At 49.6% G+C, this 18,758-nt stretch overlaps 1 protein-coding gene across 1 annotated transcript in view; it reads right to left on the reverse strand.

Moving 5' to 3' along the window:
- The window catches only part of LOC121448670 (MORN repeat-containing protein 1-like), a 55,326-nt gene extending 36,661 nt beyond the window's left edge, over nt 1-18,665 (reverse strand). Inside the window, exons 1-8 of the mRNA XM_041652838.1 lie at nt 18,590-18,665; nt 17,782-17,853; nt 12,465-12,563; nt 10,868-10,978; nt 9,833-9,923; nt 9,294-9,381; nt 1,602-1,698; nt 875-985 (exon numbers count right to left, since the gene is read on the reverse strand). Coding sequence (XP_041508772.1) covers nt 875-985; nt 1,602-1,698; nt 9,294-9,381; nt 9,833-9,923; nt 10,868-10,978; nt 12,465-12,563; nt 17,782-17,853; nt 18,590-18,665 — 745 coding nt within the window. The remainder of the gene's footprint in view (nt 1-874; nt 986-1,601; nt 1,699-9,293; nt 9,382-9,832; nt 9,924-10,867; nt 10,979-12,464; nt 12,564-17,781; nt 17,854-18,589) is intronic.
- Between the last annotated feature and the right edge of the window lie 93 nt (nt 18,666-18,758).

Raw genomic sequence — 18,758 nt, forward strand, 5'->3', positions numbered from 1 at the left:
CAAAATGGAACAACAATCTAAATATGAATGCTAAAATAACATAAAACTTTTAAAATGAGATCATGGAATCATTTAATACTGAAGTTAACGGTATGTAAATAATACCTTCATAAAGTTGCTAAGCCAACTTAATACATATAGTAAAGATTTTATTTTTAATTATATGTTTGAGTGTCTGTGTGCACACAAGGACAAGTGGCCATGGAGGCTGGTGGTATCAGACCCCCTAAGCCATCAGCCCTGAGCTGTTACCAGTGGATCCGAGACACCTAGTGTGGGTACTACAAATTGAACTTGGATCTTCTGCAGAAGCAGTCTGCAATCTTAATTGCTGAGCCATCTCTCCTGTCCATGTATGTATTATGACTTTCTCACTGAAGCACTGAACTTGGGTGAATTAATAAATACTAGGAACTAACATGGTAGGAAGGGCTTCATGAAGTCAGTGGCTCATACCTTGTCTTGGTATGAGGTTCAGTTACCTAAAAAAAGAAATCCGATTCCCAAGAGAGGAAATGAGGGGGTGCCTTTGGCCTAGCTGGGTGATGGTCTATGCTGATCTGCTCAGCCAAGCTGACTGTATATTTTCTATCTTCTATGCACAAGTCAGCGAGTCTGCATGTGCCAAAACACACGCTCACGTGCGCAATGCACTCTCTCAAGGCACACATATATACATGTGCGCGCACACACAAGACTACCCCTACCTGTGTGTCTTACAGGCCTCCCGAGCCTTCTGCTGGCACCAGGCTGCAGGGACTTCTGTAATATTATCTCAGGAGCAGCCTGACCACCTTGCCCAGGTTTGCTCTACTTGAAAGCCTGCAGCCCATTCCTCCTGGAAGAGTAGGGTCAGCACCCTGAAGACACTTACTCTTGGCGATTTCCCCATCATCTTGCTGCAGCTGTACACTCAACGTGAAGGGACAGCCTTGGAACACTTCCAGGACCTCTGGGCCCAGGACCACAATCTTCTGAGCCTGTGCTGGGGGCAGAACAGAGCTTTAGTGTTTGTAACAGCTGCACCCAAGGGCTCCAGCCCTTTCTCACCCTGTTGGAGGGTCTGCTGAGATGTCGCTGCTGGGGCTGAGGCAGGCTGATTGAAGGTTTAGATGAAGGACTCACGTCTTGGCTAGGCTCACCCTGGGACAGCGTCTCTGTCCTAAGTCTCAGGAGAGGCCACTAGGAACAACACAGGAGCCAATGATGGCCAGGAGGGTACCAAGCCGAGGTAGACATGGGTCACTCTGCAGTCAGGTCAGAGTGTAGAGGTCTCAAGGGAGCCTGATAGAAGCCACACAGGGAGGCAGGGGTGGGGGTGTCAAACCAGCATGGTTTGACCAGGTAACTCCAAAATCCTGTGGCCAAGAGGCCCTATGTCTGGGAGGTATCTGTGGCCGAGAGGTTCTGTGGCTAGGGGGAGCCCGAGGTGTATAGATGGAGCTGGGAGAGCCCGTAAGTGGGAGACCCACCTGGGTCTGCGCAGCCACAAGTCCCTTTGAAATCAACTAGAACATGCTTTTTCTGAAAAGGGGTGGCATGGATCTTATGCTGCCCAGCAGACCCCACCAGGAAACGACGGGAAGGCTGGGAACACCTACCTGCTGGGTGGCCGTTGATAAACATCCCGCAGTAAGTGACTCCCGAGCAGTGCGACAATCTGCCCAGTCCACTGAAGACATCGCTGTGCCACTGTCCCTGCACAGAGGATAAGGTGGCCTTAGAGGATGGCTCCAAGGAGTCCCAGGACCCTTTGTTATAGGAACATCCAAGGCTGTGAGGTTCCTGCAGCCTTTACTTTGGTGATGAAGCACCGCATTTTGTTAGGAGGGATCCGATTTGCTTTGCTAAGTGTTTTCCCCTTGAATTTTAATGACGCCAGGAAAGAGGGGAACAAAGGCCCAGCGTACACCATGCAAACAAAACACCACCGAACAACAGGCGCACTTGGTGCACAAAGGCCTCCCAATACAAAGATGTGGCACTTAGTTGATCGCGAGGGAACCTGAACCCGCGACTGACTACAATGGGCCAGGACCAAGGTGGGCTGCTCTGATGCCCGGAGCTTTTAAATGAAAAGGCAATTACAACACACAACTTGAGCACACACACCTCGGAGTGGGGCAAGGTGCCGCTCGCCGTGCCCCATTCGCGTTCTCTATAGTACACCTGGGTTCCCAAGCAATTGTGTGAAGCAGCAGGAGGATTACGCCATAGAAAGATTTGAGATCAGAATGGTGCTCTATTTGGTTATGAATTACTCGTATTGGGGAAGTCAACAAAAGGCCTGGTTTGAGACGTTCTTTTGCTGAGGTTAATTGGGCACCAGCTGCCCCACTCTGTCCCGGACTCCTGCAGCCTGGGCTCCTGATGGAGGGGAACACTGCCTAGTGTCTGAGAATGCAGACAGAACAGGAAAGTGGGTGGTAGGGTTCACTCAGGCCTAGAAGGTGGTGAGAAGGTTGAAGCCCTCAGTAGGGTCAGAGTCCCAAGAACCTGTGAGGAAAGCTTTTCATGGGCAGCCGAGAGGAGAGGGCAGCCACCACAAGATGGGCAGCTGGATCTCCCGAGATGAGTACAAAGACAGGCCTCAGGCCAGGTGCTGAGAGTAGGTGCCCACGGGTGCCGACCTTGAGACCCCAATGCCTCTAGGCCTTATTCATAAACAATGTGCTGGGGGCCCCCTTCAGTTCTGGAGAGGTCGGGAGCCAGCTATGGAACATGTGGTTGGGGCCTGGTTGCTCACCCAGGTACAAGTCCCTCTGGGATGTGGATGGGCCTTCATCCTGAGAGTTGCCAAGTTACTCCTGAGCGAGGCTCCATTCCTCCAATCCTGAAATCCCAAACTCTGATCCCAAGGCTATAAATCAGCTGCATTCCTGGAGCGGCTGATGGTGGAAGCGCAGTTGACAATGTCCTGACCCTGCAGATGTCACTCACCCTGCCATTTCACTTGATCCACATCTTGTGCTATGAAGAGCGTCTGCTCCGCACTGACCGTGACACTGATCCATGGTCTTGTGCTATGAAGAGTGTCCGCTCTGCACTGACCATGACACTGATCCATGGTCTTGTGCTATGAAGAGTGTCCGCTCTGCACTGACCATGACAGTCCTTTCTCGTCACTGCAGACATGGATGCACCGGGGTTGGGGAGGAAGGTGTCAGGTCGGCTCTGGAGAGCTCAGGGAGTCTCGGGAGCCCTGCTCGGAGGCCTGGCAGGTGACCCACAGCACAGGGCCTTCCCCTAGCCTGGCTTTCTTCACCGTGAGAATTCGGGTGTCCCATCAAGCAGGCCAGCCTAGCGGCTTTCCCATCCCCTCCTGTCCTTCCTGGTCTGAGTCTCTCAAGGGTGACAACAGCACACAGATGGCTGGCGATTCTGCAGGAGGGGCCACTTGGCTCTGGCTGGACTCGCTAATGTCCTGGGCTCTGAGCTCTAGGATAAGGATCAGCAGTTTCTCTTCTCTCTTCACCACTGGACCCACTTGGGCTTCCTGGAAAGCACCAGTGCGGACCTTCAGAAGGAAAGGAGGCCGGGCCTTGGGCGGGCCAGGGCGGGTGGCCAGAAAGGAGTTCCCGGGCACCGACAGAGATAAACACAACGATGTGGAGGTGCCTCCTGGCATGGCCGATGGGCCGGGCAGTGGTGGGTGAGGAGCTGTGGGCGGCACTAGTCTGCCACGGGAGTATCTCAGCCAGTCGCTCCCTGGCATCTCCAGCGCAGCTAACAGTGCTTACCACCCATAACGGTTGCCATTGTCCCCGATGTGGGTGGCCAGTGGGCTGCATGCTAGAATCAGAGCCCACATGGTAAGAGCTGGAGCTTGGTGTTCCTGGCTTCAGGTCAGCACCTATGGACTTGCCTGACTGACATTATAGATTCTATACTGGACATTTGCATCCAAACCACGAACAGACACTGAAACAACTCTGAGAGCGTCAGGCAGCTTCCTTGCAGATAACAACACCCTTCCACGGTCTGGGTCTGCCTGTGACACAGCCCAAGGAGGCAGCTGGGCAGGTACTGGTCTGGACTTGAGAGCCAAGAGTTGTGAGCGTCCAGAGAGGCAATACTCAGTCTGCGAGTCTCAGCCATTGGGAGGTGGAGCCGGGCACCACACTGTCACCACAGAACCCCAGGGTATTAGAGACACCTGCTCTCCTCCTCTCTGCCCAGCTGCTGCCTGACATGCAGGGAAGGATGGATACATATGATAGGACCGAAGAGGGTGAAGACAATGACATAGCAAGTTATACAAGTCATTTAGGGCTCAGGTTTGCACCCCAAATCAGGCAAGCACACAGCAAACAGGGAAAGGACACGCGGATAAGAGTCTAGCAGTCTGTTCTGTGACTGCCACAGTGACCCCAGAGAATGGAGCTCAGTCCTCCTCCTGCCCTGGTCTGCCACAGCTGTGGACCACATTTATGACAGTGAGCTGCAGGAAACAAACGCTCGGTCCCTCTCGGTGTGGGAAACATTTTCCAGTTAACTCAAGCTGCTTTCTTCCTACACTTTTACTAGAAGTGGCTCTGTGGTGTCCATACCATAGATGTGGATCTGGGTGCAAGTCCAACCTGGGCACAAGTTCACCTCTTTGTTCTTGCACATCTTGGTCCTTCCTGGGTGAACATGCTGCAGACCTTTTGTGAGTTGGCCTCCACAATGTTATGGCATGGAGGAGATAATTATTACTGATTGCTGCTAAGCCTTGGGACTTCTGCTCCCCTTGGCTGATGTCACCTATGAAGGGTTGGCTCGGCTCTCCTCCTGGGGTTGTGACTGTCGTGGAGCTCGGTTTCCAGCTTGCAGAGATGGCAGGTCCAGTAACAGGAGGCCTGCAGGATGTTGGATTTGACTGGTCTGGACTGCATCCTCCTAGGGTCTCGGCATGTGGAGTGGGAATATTTGTCGGACACGGACTGGCGCTAGTGCACTGCCTGTGGCTGTGATGGTTCCAGGAGGGGCCACTGTGGGGAGCAGCTAACTCCTGAGGAGCTACCCCCGGACATGAGTGTTCCATTGTCCCACATTCCCGGGATCTTCAGTGGTAGAGACGGGCCTGGGTCAATGGTTTTTCCATCCTGGCCTGGAGCTTCTTGGCCCCAGGAAGGCAGGCAAGTGATACAGGAGGTAGCCACAGGCCCTGCCTTCATCTGCCTGGTGACATGCAGGCTCCTGAGACTCTCCAGATGTGCCAGCAAAGGGGGAAGCTGGGAACTGCAGCAGATGAAGACACCCATAAGGCTAGCCACCTGTTTCATATGTGCACAGGTGTGCCAAACAGCAGGCTGCCCTCTGGGAAAACCCCTATGGGAAATGCTGATTTTCAGGAAGCCAGAGCTTTAGGTGACATCCACGTCCACGCTGTGGGAGAGGATGGACGGACTCACGTTACCACGACTGCCTTGCCAGCTGCCTGACCGTCTCTAGACCCAAGCCCTTTCTCCTAGAACATCTGCTCAGGTCTGGATTTCTGTTCTCTAAGTGGGAATACTGGCTAACGGTGTAAGTGACTAGGGAACTCTGACGGGCACTAGGAAATGCAGAAATGGAAGCCTCCGTTTGTTTTTGTTGGGAACTTCAAACAGTACAACCACTGCGGAAAAATCTGGCAGCTCCATAAAAACTTAAAAATGCAATTACCACACAATGCAGCTATCCCACTGCTAGGTCTCCTACCCACAGGCTCGCACACAAATGCTCAGAGAAGGGGCAGTTCGAGGGTCTGTTGAGATGAATGAGCAAGGGAAATGGAACATGCATACATATGGCCCCTCGGCCTTCAAAATGAGGCTCCTGTACATGCTTCAGAGAGAATGGGCTTGAGCCATGATGCTCAGTGAAAAATGCCGGTCAGGAAAGGAGTCAAACTAACTGAGACAGAAGAAAGGTGGGGGCCGGGGCTCCAGGGCAATGGGGAGTTGGGTTTAATGGGACAGAATCTGATTACATAGATGAGTTTTGAATAGACAGTGGCAAAGGCCACACAATAATTTAAGCATTTAATGCCACTGAACTATTTTAAATACTTAAAAATGGACAAGCCGGTATACTTCCTGTTTGCGTCTGACTAATGGCAACACAAAGAACAGTGTGCCTGCGGGAAGCAAGTCTCATGAGCCCTCCCGCCTCGTGGCCTCTCCTGGTTGACATCTCTGTCCTCCACTCCATGCAGATGGTGGCCCCTAGTGAGGAAAAACCCAGTGCAGAGATGGTCATCAGCTAGAGAGCCTAGTGAAACCCTCTGCCTCTGGCTAACGAGGCTGACGGACTGGGTAATCACCTTCTCTCACTTAGGCATCATGGGAAACCTTTTTTCCCCTAAGAAGTGCAGGTCAGGGAAGTTGTCTCAGGCTGGCAGTCAGTTCTGAGTTCCAGATGGCACTGGATAGAATGTCCACCTTTCCTCTTGGCCTTGGGTGTCCTTTTCTGGTCAGTGTCCACAAGATCCTTGAAGGTACTTTTCTTTAGCCTTACCAAGGCCACTGGAAAAACGTGGAATTTAGGGCCTGTATGCCCAGACGTGGCTCCTCTGATCACTCCTGAGGACTTGATGGTGGCTGCTTTAGCCCATGTGATTGCCGTTGGTGCAGCCTGTGAGTCAAAGCCAAAGGCCTATATATCCCTTCCTCCAAACACTGTCCAGGTCTCCTGCTGACCAGCCCAGAGTGCTGGGGATGGGGGGGGGGGCAATGCTGAGGATTAAGCTGAGGGAGGAAGGCTTTGTGAAGGGTTTTGTGGAGTTCGAAGTCCTGGGCCCGGGAGGAAACGCCACGGCAGTTTCAACAGTTTTAGCCTGTGTGGCAGTCTCAGGGTCTGTGCTCACTGTTTAGGCATTTAGGCCTCTCAACTGCTTGCCTTAAGGCCCAGAGCATTCCCACCCAAACTTGGAACAAGGACCCAAGGCTGGGCTGCCGCTGGTGAGCAGATCTGGGCTGCCCCCTGGTGGACATACTGCACTGTTGGTGGTGAAAGTAGGCATTCATGTCTCTTGGCCAAGGCCACACATTTTCAGGTTTCAGAAAGGAAAGGCCTGGGGCTGGGCCCCACAGATCCCAGCCACCGATGGTCAGTGGCCATCAGGAAAGTAGTCATGACTAGCAGTGAAGCCGGGCTGGAGGTCTGAGTACTTGTGGGACAGAACGTTTTCTGGAAAGAGGGCTGGAGGGAGTTCGTAGCCGCCTCTCACTCCGGCGCAGGTGGCGGTGTGAAGGGGACTTTCTGGGCTGCCCGTGGAAGCTTATCCATTATACCTGAGCAGTGGGGTGGGTTCTGGAGGGACCCAGTGGCACAAGGCCTTTCCCAAATCCCAGGGAGGGAAGGGTCAGGTATATGGACTGGGAAGCAAAGTCTGGGCCCCAGTTTCCCGTTTACAAAATGTAGCAAACAGCTCCTTCGGAGAGATGTAGGGAGTTTCCGTGAACCCTTCAGAGAGGTGTGGGGGGTTTATGTGAACCCACAGGTGGAGGGGTTGGAATAGGGTCTGGCAGGTCTCACTCACTGGAAACTAGACACTGTGTAGTGTGGACTTAGTCATGATGGACTCTGCCGGGATGCAGGACAAGCAGGAGAGAAGTGACCTCTTTGGGTCCTCACTACCACTGCACACTGATCCCGCTTGGGACATATTATAAAAGTCAGGTCCTTTGAGGATGACCCCCTAAAGGGGGAGGGCCCAGACTGGTGACTGGTCATAGCAGCACACACAGTGATGTGCACTGTCTCAGGTCCAGATCAGAGGCAGCTTCTAGGCCAGCAGTGTCCACAGACTCCAACAGCACTGACCAGACCGGTCCTGCTGGCTCGTTTTATGTCAACTTGAGACAAGATAGAATCATCTGAGAGGGAATCTTAATTGAGAAAACGCCTCCGTAGGATCAGCCTGAAGACAAGTCTGTAGGACATTTTCTTGGTTAATGATTGATGTGGGAGGGGCCAGCTCACTGTGGACAGTGGTCCTGGGTGCTGTAAGAAAGCTGAGCAAGCCTTGGGGAACAAGCCAGTAAGTAGCGTTCTTTTAAGACCTTTGCTTCAGCTCCTGCCTCCAGGTTCCTACCCTGACCTTTCTTCAGTGATGGGCTACTACCAGGAAGTACAATATTAAACAAGTCCTTTTCCTTCCCAAGCTGCCTTTGCTCATTGTGTTTTATCACAGCAATAGGAACCCTACTAAGTCATGGGCTGAGATTTACCCAAGCGGAACTCTTCTGTTCTGTAAACAGACATGGGCACCCACGCCAGGCTTCTGTGGCCCCGCAGTTCTGTGGGAGCTGCCCTACACCGTTCCATTTCCATCAGGGAGTCGGGCCCCAAACATTTCTCCCTAGCCAGTGGGCACAATGCCAGCATCAGCAGAGGGAGTGGCGGGCTCTGTGGTAGGAGGGTTTTGTTCCCTAGGGCCAAAGGCCTCTAGGAGTCAGCAGGGACCACTTTGAGCGTCCTGCATCTGGGCAATCTCCTATAGGAGTCTCCCCCCCCCACCCACCCCCCCCCCGCCCCGTAGACCTTCTTCCCTTCTTCCCCGTTCTGTATGAACTGGGTGGGGCTCTTCCTACTTTCAGGGGCCTGTTCCTTCCAGTTGTTACTCTAACTGCCACTTGAAAAATCTGGAAAAAATATGAATCACACTATCCTGGTTCCTGTGACGCAACAAGAAATTAGCAGCTGAAGCAGTTCTGACACTTCGGAGTCTAGAGGCCTAAGCGTGTCCTTCCTTCCTGTTGGAAACCCCCAATAGAGCTTGCCACTATCACAGCAAGCAGCAACACCTGGGCTTTTCGCCTTGGATCCCTCCCGCTGGGGCCTCACCTGTGACAACTGTAGTAGCCAAAAAGCCCGCTTCCAGGGGCCCTAAGCTCCTGCATCCTGCTAGGAGTTGGCATGCAGTCAGCACAGAGATGGTGGAGCTAGCCCGGCCCTGTCTCAGGACCTCCCTGCGCTGTAATCCGTGTTTCTTCTTGTGCCCCTCCTGGTAGCGTGCCAGTTTTCCTGGCCAATAATTTCACACTTCTCATTAATGGCACTAGTGCAGTCTTGTCTTCTGCCCACAAAACTCACAGTATCTCATTCCTCACATGTGGACAGAGCTCAGGCTTCCTTGTCACCCTGACTCACAGCACAGGGCTCATTCCACACGAGGACTTAATAAACAAGGAAAGACAGCACCCCGGGTGGGGTGTGAGGGTGAGCTGAATGTGAGCTCAGTACCTCCACGGCATGGCCAGATGAAGTACAGGCAAACACCACCAAGACTTCCAGTCCTTCCCCCATGGCAGTAAGCGCAGTACCTCGTAAATGGAGCCGTCGGCACAGCACAGCACCCCATGTCCTTGACGCTGGTCTCGAACCCAGTCACCTTCGTACTTGTCTCCATTCCTGAGGGCACAGCACAGGACCCTCAGGTGGGCGCCAGGTGGCTTCAGTGACTCAAACTGACTCCGCTGACCAGGCACAGCAAGCGCACCGGGGCCAAGGCAAAAATAGGCCCTGAGCAGATGGTCTGTGAGCTCCTGACTTGCCAGAGCTGGCTCAGAAGGATTGGTGACAGGCGGGGACATGTCTGCATGTACCCCATCTCCCCTATGACAGGCCCCACTTTCCAGAACATGCTGGGCCCTGTGCAGGAAGGACATGTTTGGCTTCTGCTATTCAAAATAGAAAATGACAGAAAGAAGTGGGAGAGGCGACTTTCTGTTTCAAGGGCAGGTGTGGGGTAACTTCTACAGAATCTACCTACCCAGAGCCCTAAGGCCATCAGTACTCTAGGAGTTATGGGGGCTACTCCCGTTCCCAAGCACCAGCTTGTACCTCCCAGACCCATACTCACTTAAAAATCATCTGCCCACGGCCATGTCTCTTGTTGTCATGGAAGGAACCCTGGTACACCTGCCCATCCTGGTCCTCCAGAAACCCCTGTCCTAATGAAGGAACCAAAACATACCAACTTCACTCCACACTCCCTGCTGGTGATGACCCTTCTGCTTTCCTCCCTTAGCCTCCTGGAGTTAGCTCTGCCTGCTCCGAATCCAGGAAGAAGGCTGAGTACCAGGGTCCCCTGTAGCGGCCAGGCTGACTCCTAGGCCTGCTGATTAAGCCTGCTCAAACAAGAGAGGTAGATGCATTTAGGGACAGGTAGTGCCAGTGCCCCAGTTAGCAAGGCTGATAAAATTGATCCAGACCAGCTGAGTTCCCCCCGAAAGGCTTGACAACCCAAAAGAGCAGGGAATCATCAATGAAGATGTGGCCTTGTTGAACTGTCAATAGGCTCAGGTTCTGGACAATTCAGAAACTAAGAGATATTTCTGTTTTTTTGTTTTTGTTTTGGCTTTTTTCGAGACAGGGTTTCTCTGTGGTTTTGGAGCCTGTCCTGGAACTAGCTCTTGTAGACCAGGCTGATCTCAAACTCACAGAGATCCGCCTGCCTCTGCCTCCCAAGTGCTGGGATTAAAGGCGTGCGCCACCACCGCCCGGCTAAGAGATATTTCTGTTCCCTAACTCAAGCAAACCTGGAGAAAAAAAAAGGAAGTTCCCTCTACACTCATGCACACTGGAGCCTGCGAGGTTTATTTACATGGTATGGCTAACAGGAGGGGCAGGGCACTTGCCACAGTGCCCAAAGGGACAGGTACCCCTTCAATCTGCCTCTTATCCCCCTTAGCTTGCAGACCACAGAGGAAGTGACTGACTCAGGCCTTTGGAGTCACTGGGACCTTGGGAGAGTGGATCTGGACAAACCATGGCTGTAGCACTCTGAAACGGGGAGACCTGTCTTGATGGGGTGCCAATTCCTGTCTTTCTCTAGCCTCTAAATTCAGACAGACTACGTTAGTGGTTCTACCACCCGAGCCCCAGGGCACCAGACCTTCCCTCAGGCCGTGGAGGAGCTCCCCTTCATAGTGACCTCCGGCTTTGTACTTCATGATGCCATGTCCTTGTGGCTCTCCCAAGACAAACTGTCCAGAGTAGGTGTTTCCTGGTGCAGGTAAGAGGGAGAATCAGCTGCTTTCTGTTTCTCTGCTATGCCCTAGCCAGTGGCAGTGGAGAAGCCACTTTCTTTTCTTTCCTTCTTCTTCTTCTTCTTCTTTTTTTTTAAAGTTATTTTGACACAGGGCTTCTCTGTGTAGCGCTGGCTGTCATAGAATTCAATCTATAAACCAGGCTGGCCTCAAACTCAGAAATCTGTCTACCTCTACCCTCCTAGGTGTTGGGATTAAAGGTGTGCACCACCACCACTTGCCTTGAGGTGCCATTTTTTTTTCTTTTCTTTCTTTCTTTTTTTTTTTTTTAAAGATTTATTATGGGGGGCTGGAGAGATGGCTCAGTGGTTAAGAGCATTGCCTGCTCTTCCAAAGGTCCTGAGTTCAATTCCCAGCAACCACATGGTGGCTCACAACCATCTGTAAAGACGTCTGGCGCCCTCAACTGGCCTTCAGGCATACAGACAGAATATTGTATACATAATAAATAAATAAATATTAAAGATTTATTATGTATACAACATTCTGCCTCCATGTATGCCTGCAGGCCAGAAGAGGGCGCCAGATCTCATTACAGATGGCTGTGAGCCATCATGTGGTTGCTGGGACTCAGGACCTCTGGAAGAACAGTCAGTGCTCTTAACCTCTGAGCCATCTCTCCAGCCCTTGAGGTGCCATTTTCAAATGGAGGATTCTGTCTTTATGTGTAGCTGGCCTCAAACTCACAGAGCTCAGTCTGCCTTTGCCTTGTGAGTGGGGTATTAAAGGTATAGCTACTACACCTGCTTGGTGTCTGTCTCTACCTTAGTCTTTGGACTGTGAGGAAGAAAACGACGCAGTGGGCTAGTTTCCTGTCCTGGCTGAGGTGGCAGACTGTCCTGGGAAACTCCCTGTGGCACTGATGGTTCAGAGTGAAGGATGAGCCTTCTTTCTCAGCTCTTTAAAAACAACTCAGTGCTAAGCCCAAGAGAAAAGTTCCCCTGAGCATCAACAACCCGCTTACTGTGAGGCCTGAAACCAGGAAATCCCCCGGCCACTGGCAAGGAAGCCATGGAGCAGCTTTCTCATCCAAGGATGCAGCGTGGCCGAAATATCTTTTGTTTGTTTGTTTTGACTGTCGGGATGAAAGGCATGTGTCACCACATCTGGCCTAAAATATCTTTAACACGGAAGAAAATTGTAACTTTGGGATGATAATTCTTTATTCCACTTAGGTGTTAAGGAGAAGACCAAGTTGTCTTTGAGGTAAGTGCAGAGCCCCAGCGAGGAGACCCCAGGGCGCCTTTCACTAGGTGGGCCTTCCACAGGTATGGAGGTCATCCAGGCTGTAGGCTCACACTGCCTTGTCCCCCGCCTGCAGGCTGTTATTCTCTCATTGGTGGAACCTGAGGCGCCCTGTTTACACACAGCACTTTGTGTGTTCATAAACTCTGAGAGCGTTTATGGGAACACAGTCAATGCCCACCTATGTTCAATGCTAACCTGACCAGGCCCAGTGTTGGTAGCCTTCCCCAGTGATTTCTCCATCCACAAATTCACCTTCATAATAACTTCCATCTTTAAACAAGAGCTTCCCGTGACCTGGTAAGAGAAATCAACGTGCAGTCAGCTGGGGAGTGGGAATGACCATAGAGCAACCCAGCCAGTTGGGCTTGTTTTTCAGAGTGAAAACCTCAGTTGCTATGGTAGTGCATATCTGTAACCGGGCTACTCAGGAGTCTGAGCCAACCTGGGCAACATACTGGAAACTCATATAAACAAAACAACCCACCGAAACATTTCTGAATGCCAGCTTCTCAGTTGAAATGACCACAGAGGCATGAGCTGTGCAGATGAGACCTTGCCTCTATCCACGCGAGGAGACAGGACGTGTGTGTGTGTGTGTGTGTGTGTGTGTGTGTGTGCGCGCGCGCGCACGCCGCCATGCATAAGAGTGCCCATGGAGACTGGAGTGGGTGTCAGGTCCCCTGGAGCCAGAGCTATGGGCTGTTAATTCAACTCAGGTCCTCTGCAAGAGCAGTAAGCACTCTTAACTTTTGAGCCATCTTTCTTAAAATTGGGTGCTTGGGGCTGGAAAGATGGCTCAGTAGTTAAGAGCACTAGCTGCTCTTCCAGAGGACCTAGGTTCAATTCCCAGCACCCAAATGGCAACTCATAATTATCTGTAACTCCAGTTCCAGGGAATCTGGCGCCCTCATACATGCAGGCAAAACACCAATGCGTATAAAGAAAAGTAAATCTTAGGGGGGAAATATAGATGCTCTTCGGATAGCTCTGACAATAGCTCTAGATGTCTGCTTACCGGAAGGTAATCCTTCGTGGTGGTGCGGGGGTGGGGGTGGGGAGTTTGGGTGTGGGGGTGGTTCGCCCCTTTAATCCCAGCGATCAGGAGGCAGAAGTAGGTAGATCTGAGAGTTTGAGACTAGCCTGGTCTACACAGCCAGTTCTAGGATAGTCAGGTCTGTGTGATAAAAACACTAAACAAAACGTGAAAGGTGCTAAGGATATAGCCTAGTTGTAGAGCATTTGCCTAACAGGTACAGGCCCTGGGTACAGTGGTGCCCTTGGGAGGCTCAAACAAAAGGATTCAGGTTCAAGGCCAGTCTGAGCTATATAGCAAGACTGTGCCTCAGAATGAACAGAAAAAACAATTAAAAAGAAAACAACAGAAAATGAGAATATTTTGGTAGCCAGTAGATAGGAAAAGCCCTCTAGTGTACTGCGCAGGCAGAATTGACAAACTGAAAAAATCCAGGAAGCCCGGACACTGGAAAAGTCTAGACCAAGCACTTTTCTGTGCTTAGGTTTTCTAAAAAAATATGGCCATTTCTTCTTTTTTGTCTGTGTAGTCCTGGCTGACCTGTAAATTGTTCTGTAGACAAGGCTAGCCTTGAACTCAGAAATCTGCCTGCCTGTCTCCCAACTCCCAAGATTAAAGATGTGCACCACCATTGCCACTGCTGATTATTTCCTTTTTCTTTTCGTTTTTTGTTTGTTTTGAGATAGGGTTTCTTTGTATAGATAGCTTTGAACTCAGAGATATGCCTGCCTCTGCCTCCTGAGGGCTGGGATTAAAGGCATGCACCACTGTTTCCTGGTGATATGGGATGGCCTTCTGTATATGTGTTGCTTTTATTGGTTAATGAATAAAGCTACTTTGGCCTATGGCAGGGCAGAATATAGCCAGGCTGGAAGAGGTATCTATAGAGAGTAGCTGTGGAAGGAGGAAGACACCAGAACTTTACCTGGTAAGCCACAGCCTCGTGGTGATACAGTTTAACAGAAATGGGTTAATTCAAGATGTAAGAGCTAGCTAGAAATAGACCTGAGCTATTGGTCAAGCAGTGTTATAAGTGATATAGTTTCATGTGATTATTTGGGTCTGGGCGGCTGGGAAATAAATGAGCAGTCTCTGTTTATAAATGGTGCACCAACGTGGGGCAACCACGTCCACATAAAACCTGAGAGCTTGGGAAGGAATTCTAGACACAAAAGAACAGAGTTAAGCACAGCTTCTTGATAGCAGCATTTTCTTGGGTGGGCTGTTTGCTAGAGGCAAGCACAAACAGCTCTGACTCTTGTAGGAGGCTTGCATTTAAATGGGGTCCATAGACCCGCTGAGTCCCTGGAGCTGGGGTGGTGAGTATGGTCCGCAGAGGCGGTGAACATGCCTCTGCCATGTTGGACTGGGTGGAGCGAACAGGCAGGGTAGAGGAGTTGGTCCTGGCCACACCTTCTTAGCATTTAAAATAAAAAAGGTGCTCCTGGTTAGAAAATGATTACAGATATGCAATAAAGACAGACTCAGACAAAAATGAACTTCTGAATGGGTCACAGTGTGTTTAAAAAATATACATAGGCTTGGGAGAGAGAAGAAAAAGAATATAGACAAGAGTATAGGCAGTCATAGATTAAAGGAGAAAAGACAATAAAATAAAATAAATATTAAAAAGTAAGAGTTAAAAAATAAGCCACATAAAGATGGAATATACACAGAGAGTCTGGATTATGTATATTATTGTATTTTCTTTGAACTTTTTACTGTTAATGGGCTAATTGCAGAGAGACATTTGATTGTGGGGGCTGTTAAGCTAAACCAACAAAAAGGGATCTTGACTTCAAAATTTGAGTCTAAGGATATGTTGCTTCGCAAAACAGGTTCTGCTTTTGTTTCCAGAGGATGGAACCTGTGGATTCCTTCCAGGCTAATGTGATTTGATGGAACAAGAAGACCCCCATGAAAAGTCTCTGTGAACCCTAAAAATACTTCACCCAACAAACAGCAGGAAGTGGTTTGGAGAAAACTACGCACAAATTCCCAAAAGTAATTTTTTATTTTTTTGGTTTTTTGAGACAGGATTTCTCTGTGTTCCTTTGGAGCCTGTCTTGGAACTAGTTCTTGTAGACCAGGCTGGCCTCAAACTCACAGAGATCCGTCTCTCTCTGCCTCCCGAGTGCTGGGATTAAAGGTGTGTGCCACCACCGCCCAGCCCCCAAAATAATTGTTTATAAATGTTTATTTTCATTTTAAAAGGGGTGGTTATAAATGATTAATGGTCAAAGTTAATTTATAAAAATATAAGGGAATATGATACAGAGATGAATACTTTGCATTGGTATTGATCTTGGTCTATTGATACAAATTTAAGGTCGATTTTGCTACATTGTGTATAAGGTATTGTGTTTGAGCAGCTCATTTTAAAATATATAATATATATATATATAATAAGAAATACAGATTAGTAGTCATCTATGATAATCAAACTTTTAATTGTTAGGTAGGTTTTCTAGATATATAGAGATATATTTCAGTTAGATAGATAATCTTCAACACTCCAAAGACCTACAGAATATGGCATTTAAAGTGTTTTAAGAACTTAGACTTTTCTTGACAGTGAGACACGTCTGCTTCTGGCAGCACTAATTACTTCAAGAGGAAGATGGGCATCAAAGAGTCTTCTTGTGGAGTTTGCTAGCCATTTGGGCCGAAACTGCTCTTGCCTGGACTGCTTAATTGTATGTTTTATGAACTGGACATGCAGGACCTGTAGAAAAATGACTGCTGAACTTGCCAAAAGAGGTGAGAGAGGTAAGACAAGCTGGGCGGTGGTGGCGCATGCCTTTAATCCCAGCACTCAGGAGGCAGAGGCAGGCGGATCTCTGTGAGTTTGAGGCCATCCTGGTCTACAAGAACTAGTTTCTGGACAGGCTCCAAAAAAAAAAAAAAAAAAAAAAAAAAAAAAGAAAGGAAGGAAGGAATAAAAAAGAAAGAAAGAAAGGAAAGGTGAGACAGTATTTTAGGGTTCTTGCTTCATGAGTCTGCCAGACATTCTGCAGGACACAGAAGAAAGTGACTGACAAACTGCCAAAATAGGCAAAAGTCTTTCAAATTTCCTGCTTCATGGAAAAGTCTGCCAGATACTAAGGGCCTATAGGCTGAATATGGATGCCTCAACATTACAAAAGAACTTTGGATGACTGTCCAGGCAGCAAGATGTCTCTGTCAATTCTAGAACTTTGGAAGTTGCTTACAATGCACTTCCTGTTTACTTAGGTAATATTATATCCTTCTGGAGTCTTTGATGGAGTTGAAGTCAAAGAGTTATTATAGTTTTCCTTAGTTATGATAAAGGACAAATTAGAGATGAAACTTTAAACTCACAAAGATAAAATAGATAGAACATTTTCTTTAATTTTGCCAGAGATACAAATAGACCTAATATTGTAACTGTAATTCTTGCTTGATACAGGTTTGTTATATGTAATTTTACTATGTTAAAGTTAAAACCTTTTTTTATTTAGACAGAAAAGGGGGGATGATGTGGGATGGCCTTCTGTATATGTGTTGCTTTTATTGGTTAATGAATAAAGCTACTATGGCCTATGGCAGGGCGAAATATAGCCAGGCTGGAAGAGATATATATATAGAGAGTAGGTGAAGTCAAGGAGATGCCATATAACTGTTGAAGGAGGAAAATGCCAGAACCTTACCAGTAAGCCACAGCCTCATGGTGACACAGTTTATTAGAAATGGGTTAATTCAAGATGTAAGAGCTAGCTAGAAATACACCTGAGTCATTGGTCAAGCAGTGTTGTAATTGATATAGTTTCCGCATAATTATTCGGATCTGGGGCGATGGGAAATGAATGAGCAGTCTCTGTTTACAACCTGGCCATTTTTATGATCAGAAACAAACCATAATGCCTTGCCTGTATGTAACTCTTACTTAGGAAATTATAACAGACCACCCATGCTGCTAAGAGAGGCAACGGGAGGCAGCCTGCTGAGAACACAGTTGCCTTTCCCCAGGAGCCAAGCGATTCAGTCTCATAGCAAAATCTACATATCCTCTGACTTTTGTCTGGTGGTTTTCTATAAACTGTAATGCTGCCACACACATGGTAGAGAGAAAAGGGTTCTCGCTTGCTTACCAATTTTGTTTCTCAATTTCTTTTGGAATACAGAGAAACTCAGGCTGAAAATTAGGAGCCTGGATGTCCAATAACAAACACATAGAATGCCATGATGGCGTGTGTGTGTACTCGTATGGGTGTGCACGACAGAGAGAGAGAGAGAGAGAGAGAGAGAGAGAGAGAGAGAGAGAAGCATGTGATCAGCTCCAAGCTTACAGGAACTGGTCTTACACCGACTCCAGCATGATTGGGGCAAAGTGATACCGGCGTGCAGGCACAGTACTATTCTGTGCTTGGTACGAGAACACTGGCCTCCCCAAGCTTCTCAGAAGACTGGCTCCGAATTGCAAGGGTATGTCCTCTGGAATGACTAGAAGCTTCTTACCATGTTTCTTCCCTCCCTTCCATTCTCCTTCATAACGGAAGAAAGAATTTGGGTATACATATACGCCGTAGCCTGTATGTGGAAAAAAGATGAACATAGTGACCGTTTGACAGCAATAAGAGACACTGATGGAGCAGCTCAGAGTCCGGAGTAGCCTGCAGGTCATTTCTAGACTCTCAACCCTTTCAACATGACAGTGTGCTTCACCTTGATTAATTGCTCTAGATGTGCGGGGCTCAATTCTGCTTATCGTTGGCCCAGCCGCTTCTTCTTTGGGTTTTGAACATGTGTTAACGAAAAGGTACGCTCACCAAGAGGAGGGCTAGGACAAGAACTGATTACAGGCTCTCAGGAGGGATTCAAAGGGCGGCGGTGAGGGCGGGGAAACAGTGGAACAGCCTCGGAGAGAATACGGCAAGGAGCCCATCCTGCCAGGCCCTTCACCATCCTCTCGTCCACACGGAACAAAAATCCACACTCACCCCTAAGGACTCCGGGCTAGCATTGCAGCCTGGGGTAGAGAGATAGCGGCACTAGTATGGACTCTGGCCTCACAGTGACCCTATTTCTCCGGTTTTAGGACAATTTCCCATCAGACCGCATGCTCACCCTGCCCAGTCTGACCTCGCCTCTACCCACCCACCTAACAGGGCGGGCTGGCCAAGAGCCTGCAGCCTCGATCCCGCCTGCGGAGTCACCGACCGCGGCCGAGGCCTGTCTGCAGAACAGGCTTCCGCCCTGGGCGGCCCCAAGTACCAGCGCTGCCCTCCAGAGCGACCGAGCTCCAGACGGGGTACGCGGCTCGTACCGTCTCGCGGCGGCCGTCTCGGCAAGTGCCGGTGCTGCTGGAGCGAAGCTGGAGTCTGCTCGCCAGTCGCCGCCATCTTGCCGCCACTGGTTGCCGAGCAACCGTAAAGACGCTTGCCATTGGCCCCCGGTTGCCGCGGGGCGGGGTCAGGCGCTGTCTTGGCGACCAT

The sequence above is a fragment of the Microtus oregoni genome, unplaced genomic scaffold (genome assembly GCF_018167655.1).
Source record: "Microtus oregoni isolate MIOR12 unplaced genomic scaffold, Mior012 000005F_ref0000423, whole genome shotgun sequence".
NCBI lineage: Eukaryota > Metazoa > Chordata > Mammalia > Rodentia > Cricetidae > Microtus > Microtus oregoni.